The sequence below is a fragment of the Limulus polyphemus genome, unplaced genomic scaffold (assembly GCF_000517525.1).
Source record: "Limulus polyphemus unplaced genomic scaffold, Limulus_polyphemus-2.1.2 Scaffold6207, whole genome shotgun sequence".
NCBI lineage: Eukaryota > Metazoa > Arthropoda > Merostomata > Xiphosura > Limulidae > Limulus > Limulus polyphemus.
Window position 1 is genome coordinate 37693 of NW_013671817.1, and position 14519 is coordinate 52211.

Consider the following 14519-nt stretch of genomic DNA (forward strand, 5'->3'; position numbering starts at 1 on the left):
AGCAGATGTATCCTACCCAGGGGGGGAATTACTAACGGACTGAATTAAATAATTATAGAAAGTAAAGATTGTAAGCCATTCTTCTAAAATTGTTTTTTAAATAATTTAAAGTAGAAATTTATTCAATAAAATTTTTCATTTAATTAATCATATACATAAAAATGTTAAATAAATCACAAATTTTGATTCTGGGATGATTTCAGTGTCCATCAAATGAAAACATTAGTGTTTATATTTCCCTGAATATTGTAGCATAATAACAATGCGCTTGACCCCTAGGAGTAAAGGTGAAATAGTTTTAAACAAAACATTACCAATTTAACCCTTGTAACTTTAAGACAGTGTAGCCCTCACTGCCATACCTCCAAATTGAAAGTTCATACAATGAAATTGTGAGGTCCTTAATTTGAGATTACTGATTATTGCATGCTAAAATTGGTCTGATTGAGATTATGCAGTGTAAATTGAAAGTTCATACAGTGAAATTGTGAGGTCCTTAATTTGAGATTACTGATTATTGCATGCTAAAATTGGTCTGATTGAGATTATGCAGTGTAAATTGAAAGTTCATACAGTGAAATTGTGAGGTCCTTAATTTGAGATTATGCAGTGCAGAAAATGCCTCATTTAGGTCAAAGGCATCATCTTTCCTCTGCAAAACATAACAGGGTTGTTAGGATGTTGCAGGGAGGCATGATTCAATGCAAGATCGCTGTTGCTCTTGGCACATCTCAACCTCAGCAGTCATGATATAGTTCCTTATATGAGAAGCTAGGAACTACTGATCTAAAAATGCAATGAAAGATCTTTTTCCATTCTTTTCAACTGTATATGTTTTCCAATTCAGAAGAAACTCACACAGAGATCAAAGTAGAAGTAGTATAAAAGTGCTGTAACTGGGCAACATCACGATTAAGTTTAAAAGTCGATTTTTACTCAGGAAGCAAACATCATAATGTTCTTAATCCTGACTGGGAAAAAAATATGTAAAATACAATTAATCACACTTTCAAAGTACGAAAAACATCAATGCTTTTTCCTTTGAAGTAGCTATTAAAAAAATAAAGTAACAGCTTGCTTGCTGTTTTGACTGCCAGTGAAAATGATTATAAAGTATCTGATTCACGTGACATAACTACTATGTAATGCTTCATGCGCTGACAAATTACACTCTGCTTAACATCTAACCTCTTCTAATTCTTTCTGCAGTTTCTCAGCCTCCTCATCTGTAAGTTCTTTAATTGCTGGTTCTTCGTCAACCTTTAGCTCTTCCTTGGCTTTTTGCGCTTTTTTCTCTTGTTTTCGTTTCTCAGCTGCTTTTCTTTCTTCTTCTTTTTTGGTTTGAGCTGCTTTAGCTATTTTCTCGTACTTTTCAAACCGATCAAGGATCAACTGGAAACAATATCAACAGAATTAAAACTTGGCTTACATTCCAAATGTTGTTGAATAAACATGATACTACAATATTTTTTCAAAATATTTAAAATGTATTTTATAATTCTGATTTATTAAATTTATCTTGATATCTTTTAAGTTTCAGTTTTAATAATTGCACAATAACTCAAGTACTGACAAAATATAACAGATGTCCCATTAATCTGATGCAAAATCCCAGTGACCAAATCAATTTAAATAAAAATATTTATTTCAATACATGTCATATTAAAATAGCATTCACAAATACTTGGTCTGATGCATCTCTAGTTCTATTTGTTGTTCATTCTTATTAGCCAATAACGGCATATAATTTTACTTCAGAAACATGAGAATGCACAAAGGATTAAATTAATTAACCCTATAAGGAGAGGTCTGGCTTATTCTGCACAAGTCACGATGTTTTACAAAGCTTTATTCAACATTTAATCGTGTATTAGTCTCCTGGAAATATATTCTAGTCACTTTTCTGGGGTCCAACATAAAAAAATTAATTTCAAAATATTTAAATAATAATACAGTATTATTTTTGGAAACAAAACACACTAACACTCAAAATCTTTTCCATTATTAATCAATAAATGAACATTGAATATTACAACTTGTTTGTTTTTTACCACCTAAACTAAGTGTAACAACTTAACACAAACTAGCCGCATACTGAAGGTATCGAGAACAACAAATGTGTACGTGCTTCCATCTGTTGGCTACAATGTTTACAAAATATTTGGGGGTCTATGAAGACTAATGCAGGGTTAAGTAACCCTCTTTTTCAGACACGTGAAAGAGCACATATCACAAAATTTTACACAGTTATCTTCAAAATTAATTAAAACAACCTATCATTAACTTTCAAGGCAGTTTTAAAAAACACACATACATCTTTATAACCAACAGAAGGAGCTCATTTTCTATTTCAATCTTTCAACTATCCTTTTGAGTTCAACAATGATATTTGCCAAGAGAAAATGCTTGATTAATGATTTTTTTAAACTATTTATAGATTAGTTACATTACAGTTGGTTTTGGACATTCTATTTAGTTATTTAAACAGTTTTTATATTTTGAAATGCATATTTGACAAGAAAGAAAAAACAGCTATCCGTGTACAGATGCAGAACTTCACATGTGCTGTTTGTCACTCTACACAAACTAGCTAATTTGTTCCTACTGCTTCTTAGAAATTAATAAACTGCATGTCATAAGAAATGACTAAATCCAAACAAGATGGAGGAAGATGAATGCTCAATTATGTGGAAACAATAGACCCTCCAAGACAATGAATCACAGGGCATATTCCACTGATCTGACAGAGTCCACTGAAGGAAATGCAAAAGGGCACATCCAGAGGAAGTGGATTCCAAAAAGTTAGTCTCCAAAAAATTACACATAGCAAGAAAAGGAGACGTGACAGCCTTGGAAAAAATAAGCTCCATATTTCAGAAATGTAAAAAAGAAAAAAAGTTGAGCCCACCAGGCAAATGAGGTGAGAAAAACTCCCAAATGACTCAAATTCCAAATGCAAGTCAGCATATAGTGTTATGAAATTTAGTCTAAACATTTATGTTTTTGTGTTATAATTTGTGTTCATTCTAGAATAAAAGAGGCATAATTTATATTTACTTCTTAATTCTTTTATGGTGGTTGCAAGATCGATCAAATCTACTGAACCCGTACAGAGATTAATTACTGAATATAATAGATAAAATATAAAGTTTTTTCTTAAGAAATGTTTGATAACTATCTGGACATTATAAAGATTTCGCATGTTAAATTTGAAAATTTTCTGATGCATAAAAATATTTTTAATCTTAAAATGAAAATTACTTTGCATGATAGATAGAAGTTTTCTTTGTTTTCCTTTTTATTTGTTTTAACTTTGATTTCAAGCTACATCAGCACTAAATAATTTAAACAAAAAACAATTTTTGAGCTTAAAAATTGCTACGATAACCATAAATTCTTAAGTGATGGTTACTCCTACATCCACTAACACTACCGTATGATGTCTGTGGTCACTAAAGGCTTTATGGTTGTAGAAGACATCACTGCCATAGTTTATCATGTCATGGATGCTTTTATGCCTTCTTTCCTCATTACTTGTTCAGGACAGTGTTTCTCTTGTGTCTCTTAACTCTCTCGGCACGGGGTCGGTCCCTCGGACCAACCTCATAACCATGTTGTGCTTGTTATAGTTTTCATGCTATAACTCTTAAATTAGTAAGCGAATGTTAGCAAAATTTGGCAGATTATCAGTAAACATCAATGCTTTCATTTGCAAAATATCAAATTTTTTTATTAAGTCTTAAGGTTTATAAAGCAATGTTTTTCTCATGCCATTTTTTTTTAACACTGTGAAAAGGCAGGGCAAATCTCACAAAATTGATCAACTTTAAAGTTAAAGAAATACACTTGTTAAAGACAGTGCTGAGGATATGAATTAAGATAATTTCAAGAGCAAGTGTTTATGGGGATCTACTAGGCACGGAGGATGTGTTGCCCTCCTATTTGTGGAGTGTTACTATCACATGTTGGTTACATTATGAACTCGTGCAAATCATACTATAACGTGTCATAGGTGGGAAACGGCTCAAGGCTAGTGGGAAAAGTAAAATCTCGAAGGCAGACACGAGAGGAATAGCTACTGCATGCAGAGAGGGAGGCCTATTGCTTAGGAAAAAAGTATTTCTACTAAAGATTCTTCTACTGAGTCAGATTCTGAAAAGTCTGAATGCAAGATGATTCGTAGCAAAATCATTTGTGAAAATTGAAAAATATGAAATTAAACCAACATATAATTTTTAATTAGAATGACTACCGATTGTAACAGACAATTACAATTAGCATAACAAAGCAATAGATTATCCAGCGAAAGCTTAGTGCAAATTAGTTTAAACAAAGTACTGAATTACATCATGGAGAAGCAGCTCGCATGCATTGCTTGAGGAGATATTTTTTTCATTTAATTTTTTTCAATTAATCTTTTCTTTATCTAACCCAAAAAGTTTATAATTTTTATATTTTAGTTACATTTATAACAATACATAGAAATATTGGTTGGTTGTTTTGAATTTTGCGCAAAGCTACACGAGGGCTACCTGCAATACCCGTCCATAATTTAGCAGTGTAAGACTAGAGTGAAGACAGCAAGTCATCACCACCCACCGCCAACTCTTGGGCTACTCTTATACCAATGAATAGTAGGATTGACTGTCACAATATAATGCCCCACGGCTGAAAGGGTGAGCATGTTTGGTGGGACAGTGATTCAAACTCACGGCCCTCAGATTGCAAGTTGAGTGCCCTAACTGCCTGGCCATGCCAGGCCAAATAGAAATATTAATAATAAAAAAAAAGTAAAGAAATTTGAATTTTCCATATTTTTACTTGTATTAACAAAGTCCATGAGGTCCTTGTTTTCATAATGCTGGTATTGTCTCACATACGATTTTTCTTTCAAAAATCATATATATATATATATATATATATGCAATTTAAAATATAAAAATATCGTCTAGCACAAAAAACGGAATGTCACAAAATTACTAACAATCTAACTGGCTTTTAAATTAACACATAAATGGTTAAAAAATTACATTACCTGACTGAGCTGAACTAAAACAAAGGCAAAGAAAGAAATTGAAACTAGTTTTCAAAACCTGTGAGTTCAATAACCTAGCCTTGTAGAAAAAATAAAAAGTAGAGTCCTTGCTTTCAACTGAGTATAAGAAAATCTAATAACCAAATTATCGATGTTTTTCAAAAAACAAGATATGATAGCAGGGATACGGTATGTAGGGGTTCACTTATTTGTTTGTATTTCAGTAAATAACAAAGAGCCAAAAAATACATAATTTTGCTTGGAAATATCTATAGTACGAGCGTAATTTGCGGGGTACTAAGAAGATCATAAAGATGAATAAAGAAAAGCTAAAATGGACGATTCAACGCAAAGAATTGTCACGTAATGGATAAAAGTGAATACGAAGAATTTATCTGACACTAAGTCTTGAATTATAAACCATGTTTTGACGCCTAATGTACTGACATACATTGATAATAAGGTTGTTTAATAAAATCTTGAATGTAACTTTGTAAAAAGTAGTGACATTCGAACTTTGACCCTACTCGTGCACATAGGGTTAAAAAAAAGGGAGGACCAAGCATCAAAAACTATAGCCAATCAATAAAAACGAAAACTAGTTTACCCAACCACGATCGTACAAGTGGGAATAGGGGAAATGCTGAATAAACTTGTACCTTTCTAGCAGCATTCGTAGTTCCTCCCGTGTAGAAGTCAGTTTTCCTCGCAAGAAAATCAAAAATGGTATCCAGCAACTGAAAAAAATAAATAAGTAAAAAACACAGTCAAGTAAATTTATTTGTAGAACAAGAGATATGGAAGTAAACAGACATATTTCACTATTTGATAATATTACGGTTTTTCATTTACTACATTTCACTCTTGTAAAAAAAAACAACAAAAAACACACAAGCTTTACTTAATACAAAACCATATCCACAGTATACAATTTTATTGCATAGTATTTTCATTAGACTTATTTTTTTTTGGGGGGGAGGGATTCTGTGTATTACAAAACACAATGCTGAAAAGATTACTCTAATTTTGAGTTAACCTGTGATGCAGCAACTTGTGATAAGGCAAAACGATGTTAAAGATTAATCAGTAACCATATGTTGTTAAGAACACTTCAGTTGGTACTAGACCTTTACACTCCTTAACTTTTGTTTCTACTGTAAATGCTATTAGTTACATCTCGGTCTTCATAAAGTATCAACATATCATTTTAAAGTACATTTGTCGGGTTTTCAAATATCTAATATTAAGAGTTTTCACATAAACCATTTAATTTTCTTATGAAAATAACAAATGGACAATAAGTGAATATTTGGTCCTTCAAGGCTGTCCACCCTTGAGAAAACTGAAAATTTAAACCCACCCTTTATTTTTCATGAAATTACTGACTTCTTTCTAATGCTTTTGTAAGATGTTGTGCTCCACCAATGCCAGCCAATAAGAACTTATTTCAACACTCTGCTAGAAAAATTAAATTGTCTTATATGTGAATGTTGCATACATGGGATCAGTTCATTGACCCAACCCTGTATTGGAAAAGTAGTGTTGACAATAATTCCAAGTTTACAAAGTGTATCTTTATGAAATGTGGCAAGCTTATTATTCATCTCGACACATGTCAACGGTATATTACAGCTTCCTTGGAAGACGTCCACAACCCTTCCGCAAAAAGACATAACTAATACATAATTAACTATAATGTAATAGTAAGACCTAAATAGAATGTAGACTGTATCTCTCGCTATAACATATTTAGGTAAAAAACAACCATAAATGCTATAGTCGATCAAGCAGCCAACAACACTACAATCAGTTCCACACACTCCATGATGACAACTGGACAGTTAAAAGATTATATAAACATCTTATTGTCTGGATGCACCTCTATTCAACTACCATTGTATTACTGACGAAACAGAGAGCCAAGGTAGAGAATTTTAATAGCTCATTGATAATGTGACAATACATCTGGACAGTTTTAAGCAGTTTATTTAGAAATAAATAATTTAAAACTTAGATAAAATAAAACTTCAAATCATAACATATACTACAATATTAATTTCATTCACATACATATATATTAAAGGTATTTAATTAAATTTTGAATGTAACACAGAAAAGCATTTAAAGGGGGCACCTCTTGCGAAAGAGTTAAAGCAAGTGACAGAGTTGATGCATCTTCTTTTTTCATACTTAAGAATGATAGGATGAGAAGACACAAATATAAATTTTCGCAGGATAGGAGTCATCTTCAGCTAAGACAGCTTTAATTTTCTAAAAGTGTGGTTGGCCTTTGGAAGGAGTTACCTTCAGATACGGTAGGTTCAAGGTGTTTGATGGAAGATTTGATAAATACAGGCTTGAGTGTTTTATTTTTATTTTAAAATTTAGTATAATATATTGGAAGGCCTATATGGACCAATAGAAACAATATAATAAAATTGAAATTCAAAATTATGCTTCCATTATCATTCTTTGTTGTCATATTCCATCCATGGGAGCTTAGTTGAGGTGAAGAAAATACTCTTACATATCTGCTTGTTTGTTTTTTTTCAGTAGAAATTATTTCCGAGGATCTTCAGCGATACAAGTCCTTTCTTGATTAAACTAGTTTATTCTTCCTCGATACAAACTTTTAGTACACAGTAGTTCCACAATCAGTACGTTTCTCGTCACTTTAAACTTAACAACTTTTATGATACATATTATAAATCACAGCGATTCACAAACTCATTAACTTCGCTCTCGATGAGTGCAAAACACACACAATTTATTCCTCCACTGGCTTTCTCTGCCAGGCTTATATTCTAATGGAGAGCATCTCGAACACACTCGGACTTCCCCGATCATTCGAGAAACTCATCACGCAAATCACATGACTTCCACTGTTGTAACAATACCAGTCAGAGGAATATAAAACAGATTTAGATGGTAGGCAATGCTAGATATAACAAGGTAGCCATCAGACTTGTCACTGTGTCTGCTAAAACTTCCTGACTATCATAATGATAGTGAAATAGAAATTATCATAAGACAAATATACATAAAAGTTTCAATCATCACAAAAAAATATCAAAATGATGATAAACTTTTTTTTCATCGTATCTCAAAAATAGTCACTTAATATGTGGTCATACTGACTGACAGTCCTGTGGCAGACAAATTCGACTTCAGTTGGTATATCCTTCTGGTTAACTTCAGTTAGGCCGCTGCTGGGTGCACTGCTGGTTGAGAAACTTCGGACCACTGGGTCTGTGCTGTTGAGCTTAGGTCTATTTACATATGGTTGGAAATTATATTTTCTTGATGTTCTAAAAAAAGAAATGTTTACTGCATCTTTAGAGTCATAATCAGTGGGTCCTATATTTGTAATTTGCACAAGGTGCTCAAGAGTGTTAGCAGCAAGTCTGGTTCTTCAATCAGTTTTGATGTTGCCCATTTTGCTGAAACATTTTTTAAATTGGATTACTCTCAAAATTGTCACTAACTTTGTTATGTTAGGGAATTCATCCTAGTCAAAGTTACAAATTATCTTCCAAACCTTTGATGGAGAAGTCTGAAAATTACCGAGAACAAAAATCTACATTTTGATCCATTCAGAGTCTATATGGAAGCAGCATTATGAAGAATGTTTGCCATATTAGAGTCAGGAGGGAAACCCCAATCTTGTGTTTTTTATAAAAACTACAGTATTATTAAAATCCTTCAGTGCTGAGAGGGCATGTGAGATTTCAATGGCATCTTTTTGCCATGCTATGGAAATCTTTAATAATGGGCTCAGAAGTGTTTTCGGGAATAATTAATACACTATAAATGATAATTTTGTAATATTTGTCAAGATTCATTTATCTTTTGTGTTGATTTCATTCGTAGCCCAATATTCCATGTGACAACAGACAGCATTTGAGCAGCTGCTAGGATGCCAACATTCTATCAGGTTCCACTTCCTTTTCTACAATTTGTGGCCTGTTTCTACATAACAGTACCAAGCTCACATGATTTTTTTGACTATTTTATTACTTTTATTACACCACTCTTTTATCGATTAGCAGTAAGTACAACACAAGGTTAAAATCGATCTGTACAAGGCCCGTTTTGCTTCGCATTTTGTGATACCAGTTATTTTAACCCTTGAATACATACATTAAAAGAAATCATATTTTCATAATTTAAATAAAACTAAAAATGCAAGTTTACGTACATGTATTTGATACTATGTGTGACATTCATAAAACTACATACAGTAAGCACGTATTCCAAAAGCATTCTAATGCAACCAATTAAAAGAAATGCAGCTTACTTAAACAATTTTAAACATGGTAACTGTCACAGTCTTTTTAACCTAAAATTTTTGATTAACTAAACATACCCGATTAAACATATTAATATATAAACAGCAAAACTGAACAGAGTATCACTAACACTTCAGTTAGAGAAAAAACCTATTGACCTTCATATATAGCAATGAATTACAAGAAAAAGTGGGATTTCTTCGCAACAACATTGATGATTAATCAACCATATGCCTTGGATAAAGGCATCCCAAATGAATAAAGAATAACAATAAAAATAATTATAAACAGCAAAACAGAATTTAGTAACAGTAACATTTTGATAAGAAAAATAAATACTAAACTTCAACTATAACAAAGTTAGAGAGACAGTGCACCTAGGAAAAGAATCTATTGTTCAAAATAACACTTATATATTATACATTAATAATCAGTACATTCAAATGATGCATTGTAGATGCTAAACCTAATACCCCCTCCCCCTTATGCTTCACTAAAACATGTACTCCAATAAACAGATTAAGCTTTCAGAGTGTGGGTTTTCAATACAACTACTTCCTATTAAATAATGGGCATTACATAAATTAAACACTCAAGTCTTCCTCGTTAGTGATATTTAATGCATGATTACTGTTCGAACACTGTGAAATGGTTTCTGTTAGCATGATTAAAAAAAGGTTTCTCACTGCTTTAATGCTGTCAACAAACCTTCAAATGTGTAAACTATCTCAAATTTGTGGCTAGCGAATTAAGCTTTGAACTCAACCCTTATGACCGATATGGAATTCCAAAGTCATTCCTGCATTTAGACCGACAAAGAACACCTGAAAGGGCCAACCTTCCACTTCATTCCTTAACCCTCTGATTATGATCTTTATACTTGTTCAACAGCTCTTCTGATTAACAGTTTCTAACATCATTTTCACTACAAAATGACAGTCTTTCTTTGTACCAGCAACTTCATTACGGACTCTCCGAGATGGAGGGAGATTCCCGAGTCTCCTACTAAATACCAAGTGTTAATTCTTTTGTTTCAAATAATTTGTATGCTACTGTAAGGAGCAAAATAAAAAAACCTAAAACTATTTTTTTTTCAATATTTTAAATAAGATGAAGAGTGTATATGTACCTGGTGCTACAAAATGAAAACAGGCAATGAAATGAAAGGAAGCTGTCAAAACTAATACTCAACCTATAAAATTTATATTCAATCGAATGTCTGTCACAATAACTACATCGCCATCTCAAATTCAAATTGAGAGATGGAATTTGAACGAGTGTGAAAAATGGAAAAGAATTTCAAATAAATTTTAGATGTAGCACACTTTTTTTTCTCATGGAGAGAGTCTTGGCTTTTCAAGACAATAGCTTAAGAACTAGAGATATCCATATTGTTATTTTTCTTGGAATTATAAAATTGTTGGCACAATATGATCCCATTCTGACAGAATATCTAAATGAAATTTTGGAACAGACTACATTTATTCTACACAAAGATTTAGGATATTCAGTCGAAGAGTGCTTCGTTCAATTTAGAGTTTGTGATAATAAAAAAACTGGGCTCAAAATAGCAGAACTCATTTCAAGAGTTCTCCTGAAAGTAAACACCTGATTTTTTATTATGTAGGGGACAAAGTTACAACAACAGTGCCAATATGGTAGGGATAGCTTTCATAGTGTTCAGTGTTCTCTAAATCCATTAGCTACATTTTAAAGTTGTGACAATAACAGCCTTAATTTTGTGGTGTTAATGCTGCTGAAGTATATCCCCAACGAAGTACCTTACTTGGAACACTGCAAACTGTACTCTACTTTTTAAACAAAATCCAAAATAACTTAACATTTTGCAAAAACAATGGACCAGTGACACACGTAGTCAACACAGGCAGATTCTGTTTGTCCACGGACTAACATTTACTAGCCCTTGGTGGATGTTCTGCATCATTAAACCACAGTCATACAAATGCATCTTGATTAATTCAGTTTGGTATAGCGTTGGTTCCAATTTATCTAGATATCTTGTTGTTTAGAAATGACAAGATATGCTAGATACTCAACAAAAAGATTTTGAAGTTTACTGGATGATGATTTACTTTCCCTATGCGATAGCTAGCATAGTATAGTAAATGAAACCAAAACCGTTCCTGAAGCAATGGTTGTAAATAGTTTTCTTCTTGTAAATCAGCAAGATTCAATAGAAAATTCACTAGAGAAGTTTTGCTTTAAAGTCTATATTTGCATAATTGATTCAGTTATAGCTAGTCTCGCAGTACGATTTGAAGCACTGAAATATATCTGTACTCTCTTTCCTATGGAATTTTATGGATATGACAAATATTTATATATATTTCTGTGAAATCCTAATGACATAAACTTATTAATGGAACTTTTATTTATAAAACAAATTTATAAAGCAAACTCTGATGATGAAGATGAAGCCACGAACACTAATTTGTAGTAGCAATTTGAATATTTTACACAAATTTTTGCATCTGTATTCACTACTGAGAAAAAACTTTTCAGTATTATGATGCAGTAAGAAATGTGGGCCAGAAAAAAAATACCTTATCTAACTTAGTTACTACCACTATAATTGAACATGAATTAACAAGAACCATTTCGTATACTGAAATGAATGATATGCTTTAAGTTTTTCAGTGATATTCTCATTTTCTTTGTACTCAAACGAATTTTGAAATATGTATGAAGTTATAAACAATATTATACGAGGTAATTTTAGTACCAAAAACTATCACTAAAGAATATACTAATCCACTATTACTTTAAAGTTTAAAACTAAAATCGTGTTGTACAGTGTACTTTGTCTTTAGCACCTTACAAGATAGTTCTAACAGCTAGTGTCAGTGTTACAAGTATTAGTTTTCTAAATTCTATGATTTTCACTATCAATTATAATTACGTACAAATAACTTTTAAATTTAACGTGCATAGGATTAGAAGTCTTCCACTATGTAAGTTATAATACTAATAGCAACTATAAAAAGTGTAAGTTTTTTATCATCTCGTTCCTCATTGCAAGCAAGAAAAGGTTCAAATCTGTAGGTCAAATATCTTTTAGTCATTAGACTTTAGGTTTGTATGTGTTCAATAGGTTAATAATTATATAATGATATATACTGACTTCTGACAGTTTTGTTACGCTCATTAACCGCACACTACATGAGAGTGGCATTAGGCCTAACTTGTGTCGGCAAGCTATACTCTCACTCGGTATCTGTACAATTAACTTAAGATACAGTGTTAATTCATTACCATGGCTTAGAGAACTCAAGATAACTAAATAAAAAATAAACGATTTAACTAAAATCGTTATACAAGGTTTAAATTATACACATTATTACCTGTTGAACTCCACCTTCATGTTGTTGAGCTAAGGCTAACAAAACGCCATCAAACTTCCCCTCTTCTTCCGCCATTTTCCAAAATATATATAATATAACTCGTGAACCTAATACAACGTATAGTCCTAGAGAGAGAATAAAGAATTCTCTAGAAATATATATATATGGGTTGCCATGAGAAACTCTAAATAACAAAGAATATAAGTTACATAAACAATGAAAAGCCCTGTTAAATATATAAAATACGTTAATGACATTTTATCATTAAATATGTTAACAAAGTTTTCCATCTATAAAAAATACAATAATTTTAGCAATAAATAAATCAATAATTATTTACTAAATGAGATTGAACATTAATAACAGCGTTTACATCTTAAAAATGTTTTTACTAAGTAACGTCCTTGGCAATGAACTTGTGCTTTTATTCGCAAGAGCTATCTGTGTTTAGGAATTTTAAGTTTTGTTTTTTTCTTTGTTAAAGCCCCCCCCCCCCCCAGTGGCACAGCGATATGTCTGCGAACTTATAACGCTAGAAACTGGATTTCGATACCCGTGGTGTGCAGAGCACAGATAGTCCATTGTGTAGCTTTGTGCTAATTCCAAACAAACAAACAAACATATTCTATATCTTAAGAGTTAATGCGATTAGTTATATCTATATGAAACTTTAAGAAACCTGCTGCGGTAAATAAAAAAAAATATCTAATGGAAGCATGATGGCTCATGTTGTGTAAAATGTGTAGTCATTTTCCCAAAACAAAAAATCTCGAAATCTAACATTAAAAGTTATAAGCCCTTAGACTTAGTATTGAGCCCAAGGTGGCTAAGCAAAATAACGGGGAGAGGAGGGGGGGGCAGCTGTAAGTTTAGAAAATAAAATCGTAATTTCAATAAAACTCTTTACTCAATAACAAATGCTGTCACTCGAAGATAATTTGTTCAAACATCAACACACTTTATACAGCATCGATACATGTTTCTAAATATTCAGAATTCACAATATTACAAAAATGCAACATCCAAAACTATACACACAATGAAGATTAGAGAAAATTCTGACTCGACACTCTACCTGATTTGAATAAACTGCTTATTATGCCATCGTGTCAGTCGAATCATATTATGTAATATCACATACAAGTAACAAGGCTATCAAATCAGTATCATAGTTGAAATGACTGGTAATTTCACCCTTTGATAATTATCTTAGACTGTATCTTTATTTAATGTATCCAAATAGCTGTTCTAAAAAATCTTGTAATTTTAAAATGTAGTCAATTAACCACATCAATACTGATCAGATGTCGCAAGTAGATAAACATGTGTTATCCCTTTTTACAGAGTTTTATGGTTCCCAAATGAAAATTTGAATATATTTTCACTAATTCGGGAAGTGTTAATCTTAAGTTTTGTTGAATTCATACAAAATTAACTATTTTATAATGTTCTACTTTATCAATCAATCTGAACAATAGAAACTAACACTAGGTGCTATTTCGGATTATGATACACAAAATTAAAAGGAGGAAGAAGCAAGAGTTTGTTAATGTTAAGAACTGGCGTGCGCTAGTTTTCTCTACTCTAGAATGATATATGTTTATTCAGTTTGTCGATCTTAATATTAGAAATTAAAGAATTTGTCATAGATGTAATTTGTAAAAGAGGATATTCTTGAAAATTACTAACTCAAAACCGCGACATGTGGATAGGTACGAAAAATATTTTCGCTAGCTGGTGTAAACTTAAATAAGATTATTTGATTATATTGTTGCGTATCAGCTTGTTTGTTAATTTCCCTTAGAAATTCTTTCCGAGAAACTTCAGCGATAC

General features: G+C 31.9%; 1 protein-coding gene across 1 annotated transcript in view; it reads right to left on the reverse strand.

Moving 5' to 3' along the window:
- The window catches only part of LOC106473479 (nuclear migration protein nudC-like), a 17460-nt gene extending 4649 nt beyond the window's left edge, over nucleotides 1–12811 (reverse strand). Inside the window, exons 1-3 of the mRNA XM_022401901.1 lie at nucleotides 12687–12811; nucleotides 5695–5772; nucleotides 1189–1392 (exon numbers count right to left, since the gene is read on the reverse strand). Of these exons, the coding sequence (XP_022257609.1) occupies nucleotides 1189–1392; nucleotides 5695–5772; nucleotides 12687–12761 (357 nt within the window). The 5' untranslated portion in view covers nucleotides 12762–12811. The remainder of the gene's footprint in view (nucleotides 1–1188; nucleotides 1393–5694; nucleotides 5773–12686) is intronic.
- Between the last annotated feature and the right edge of the window lie 1708 nt (nucleotides 12812–14519).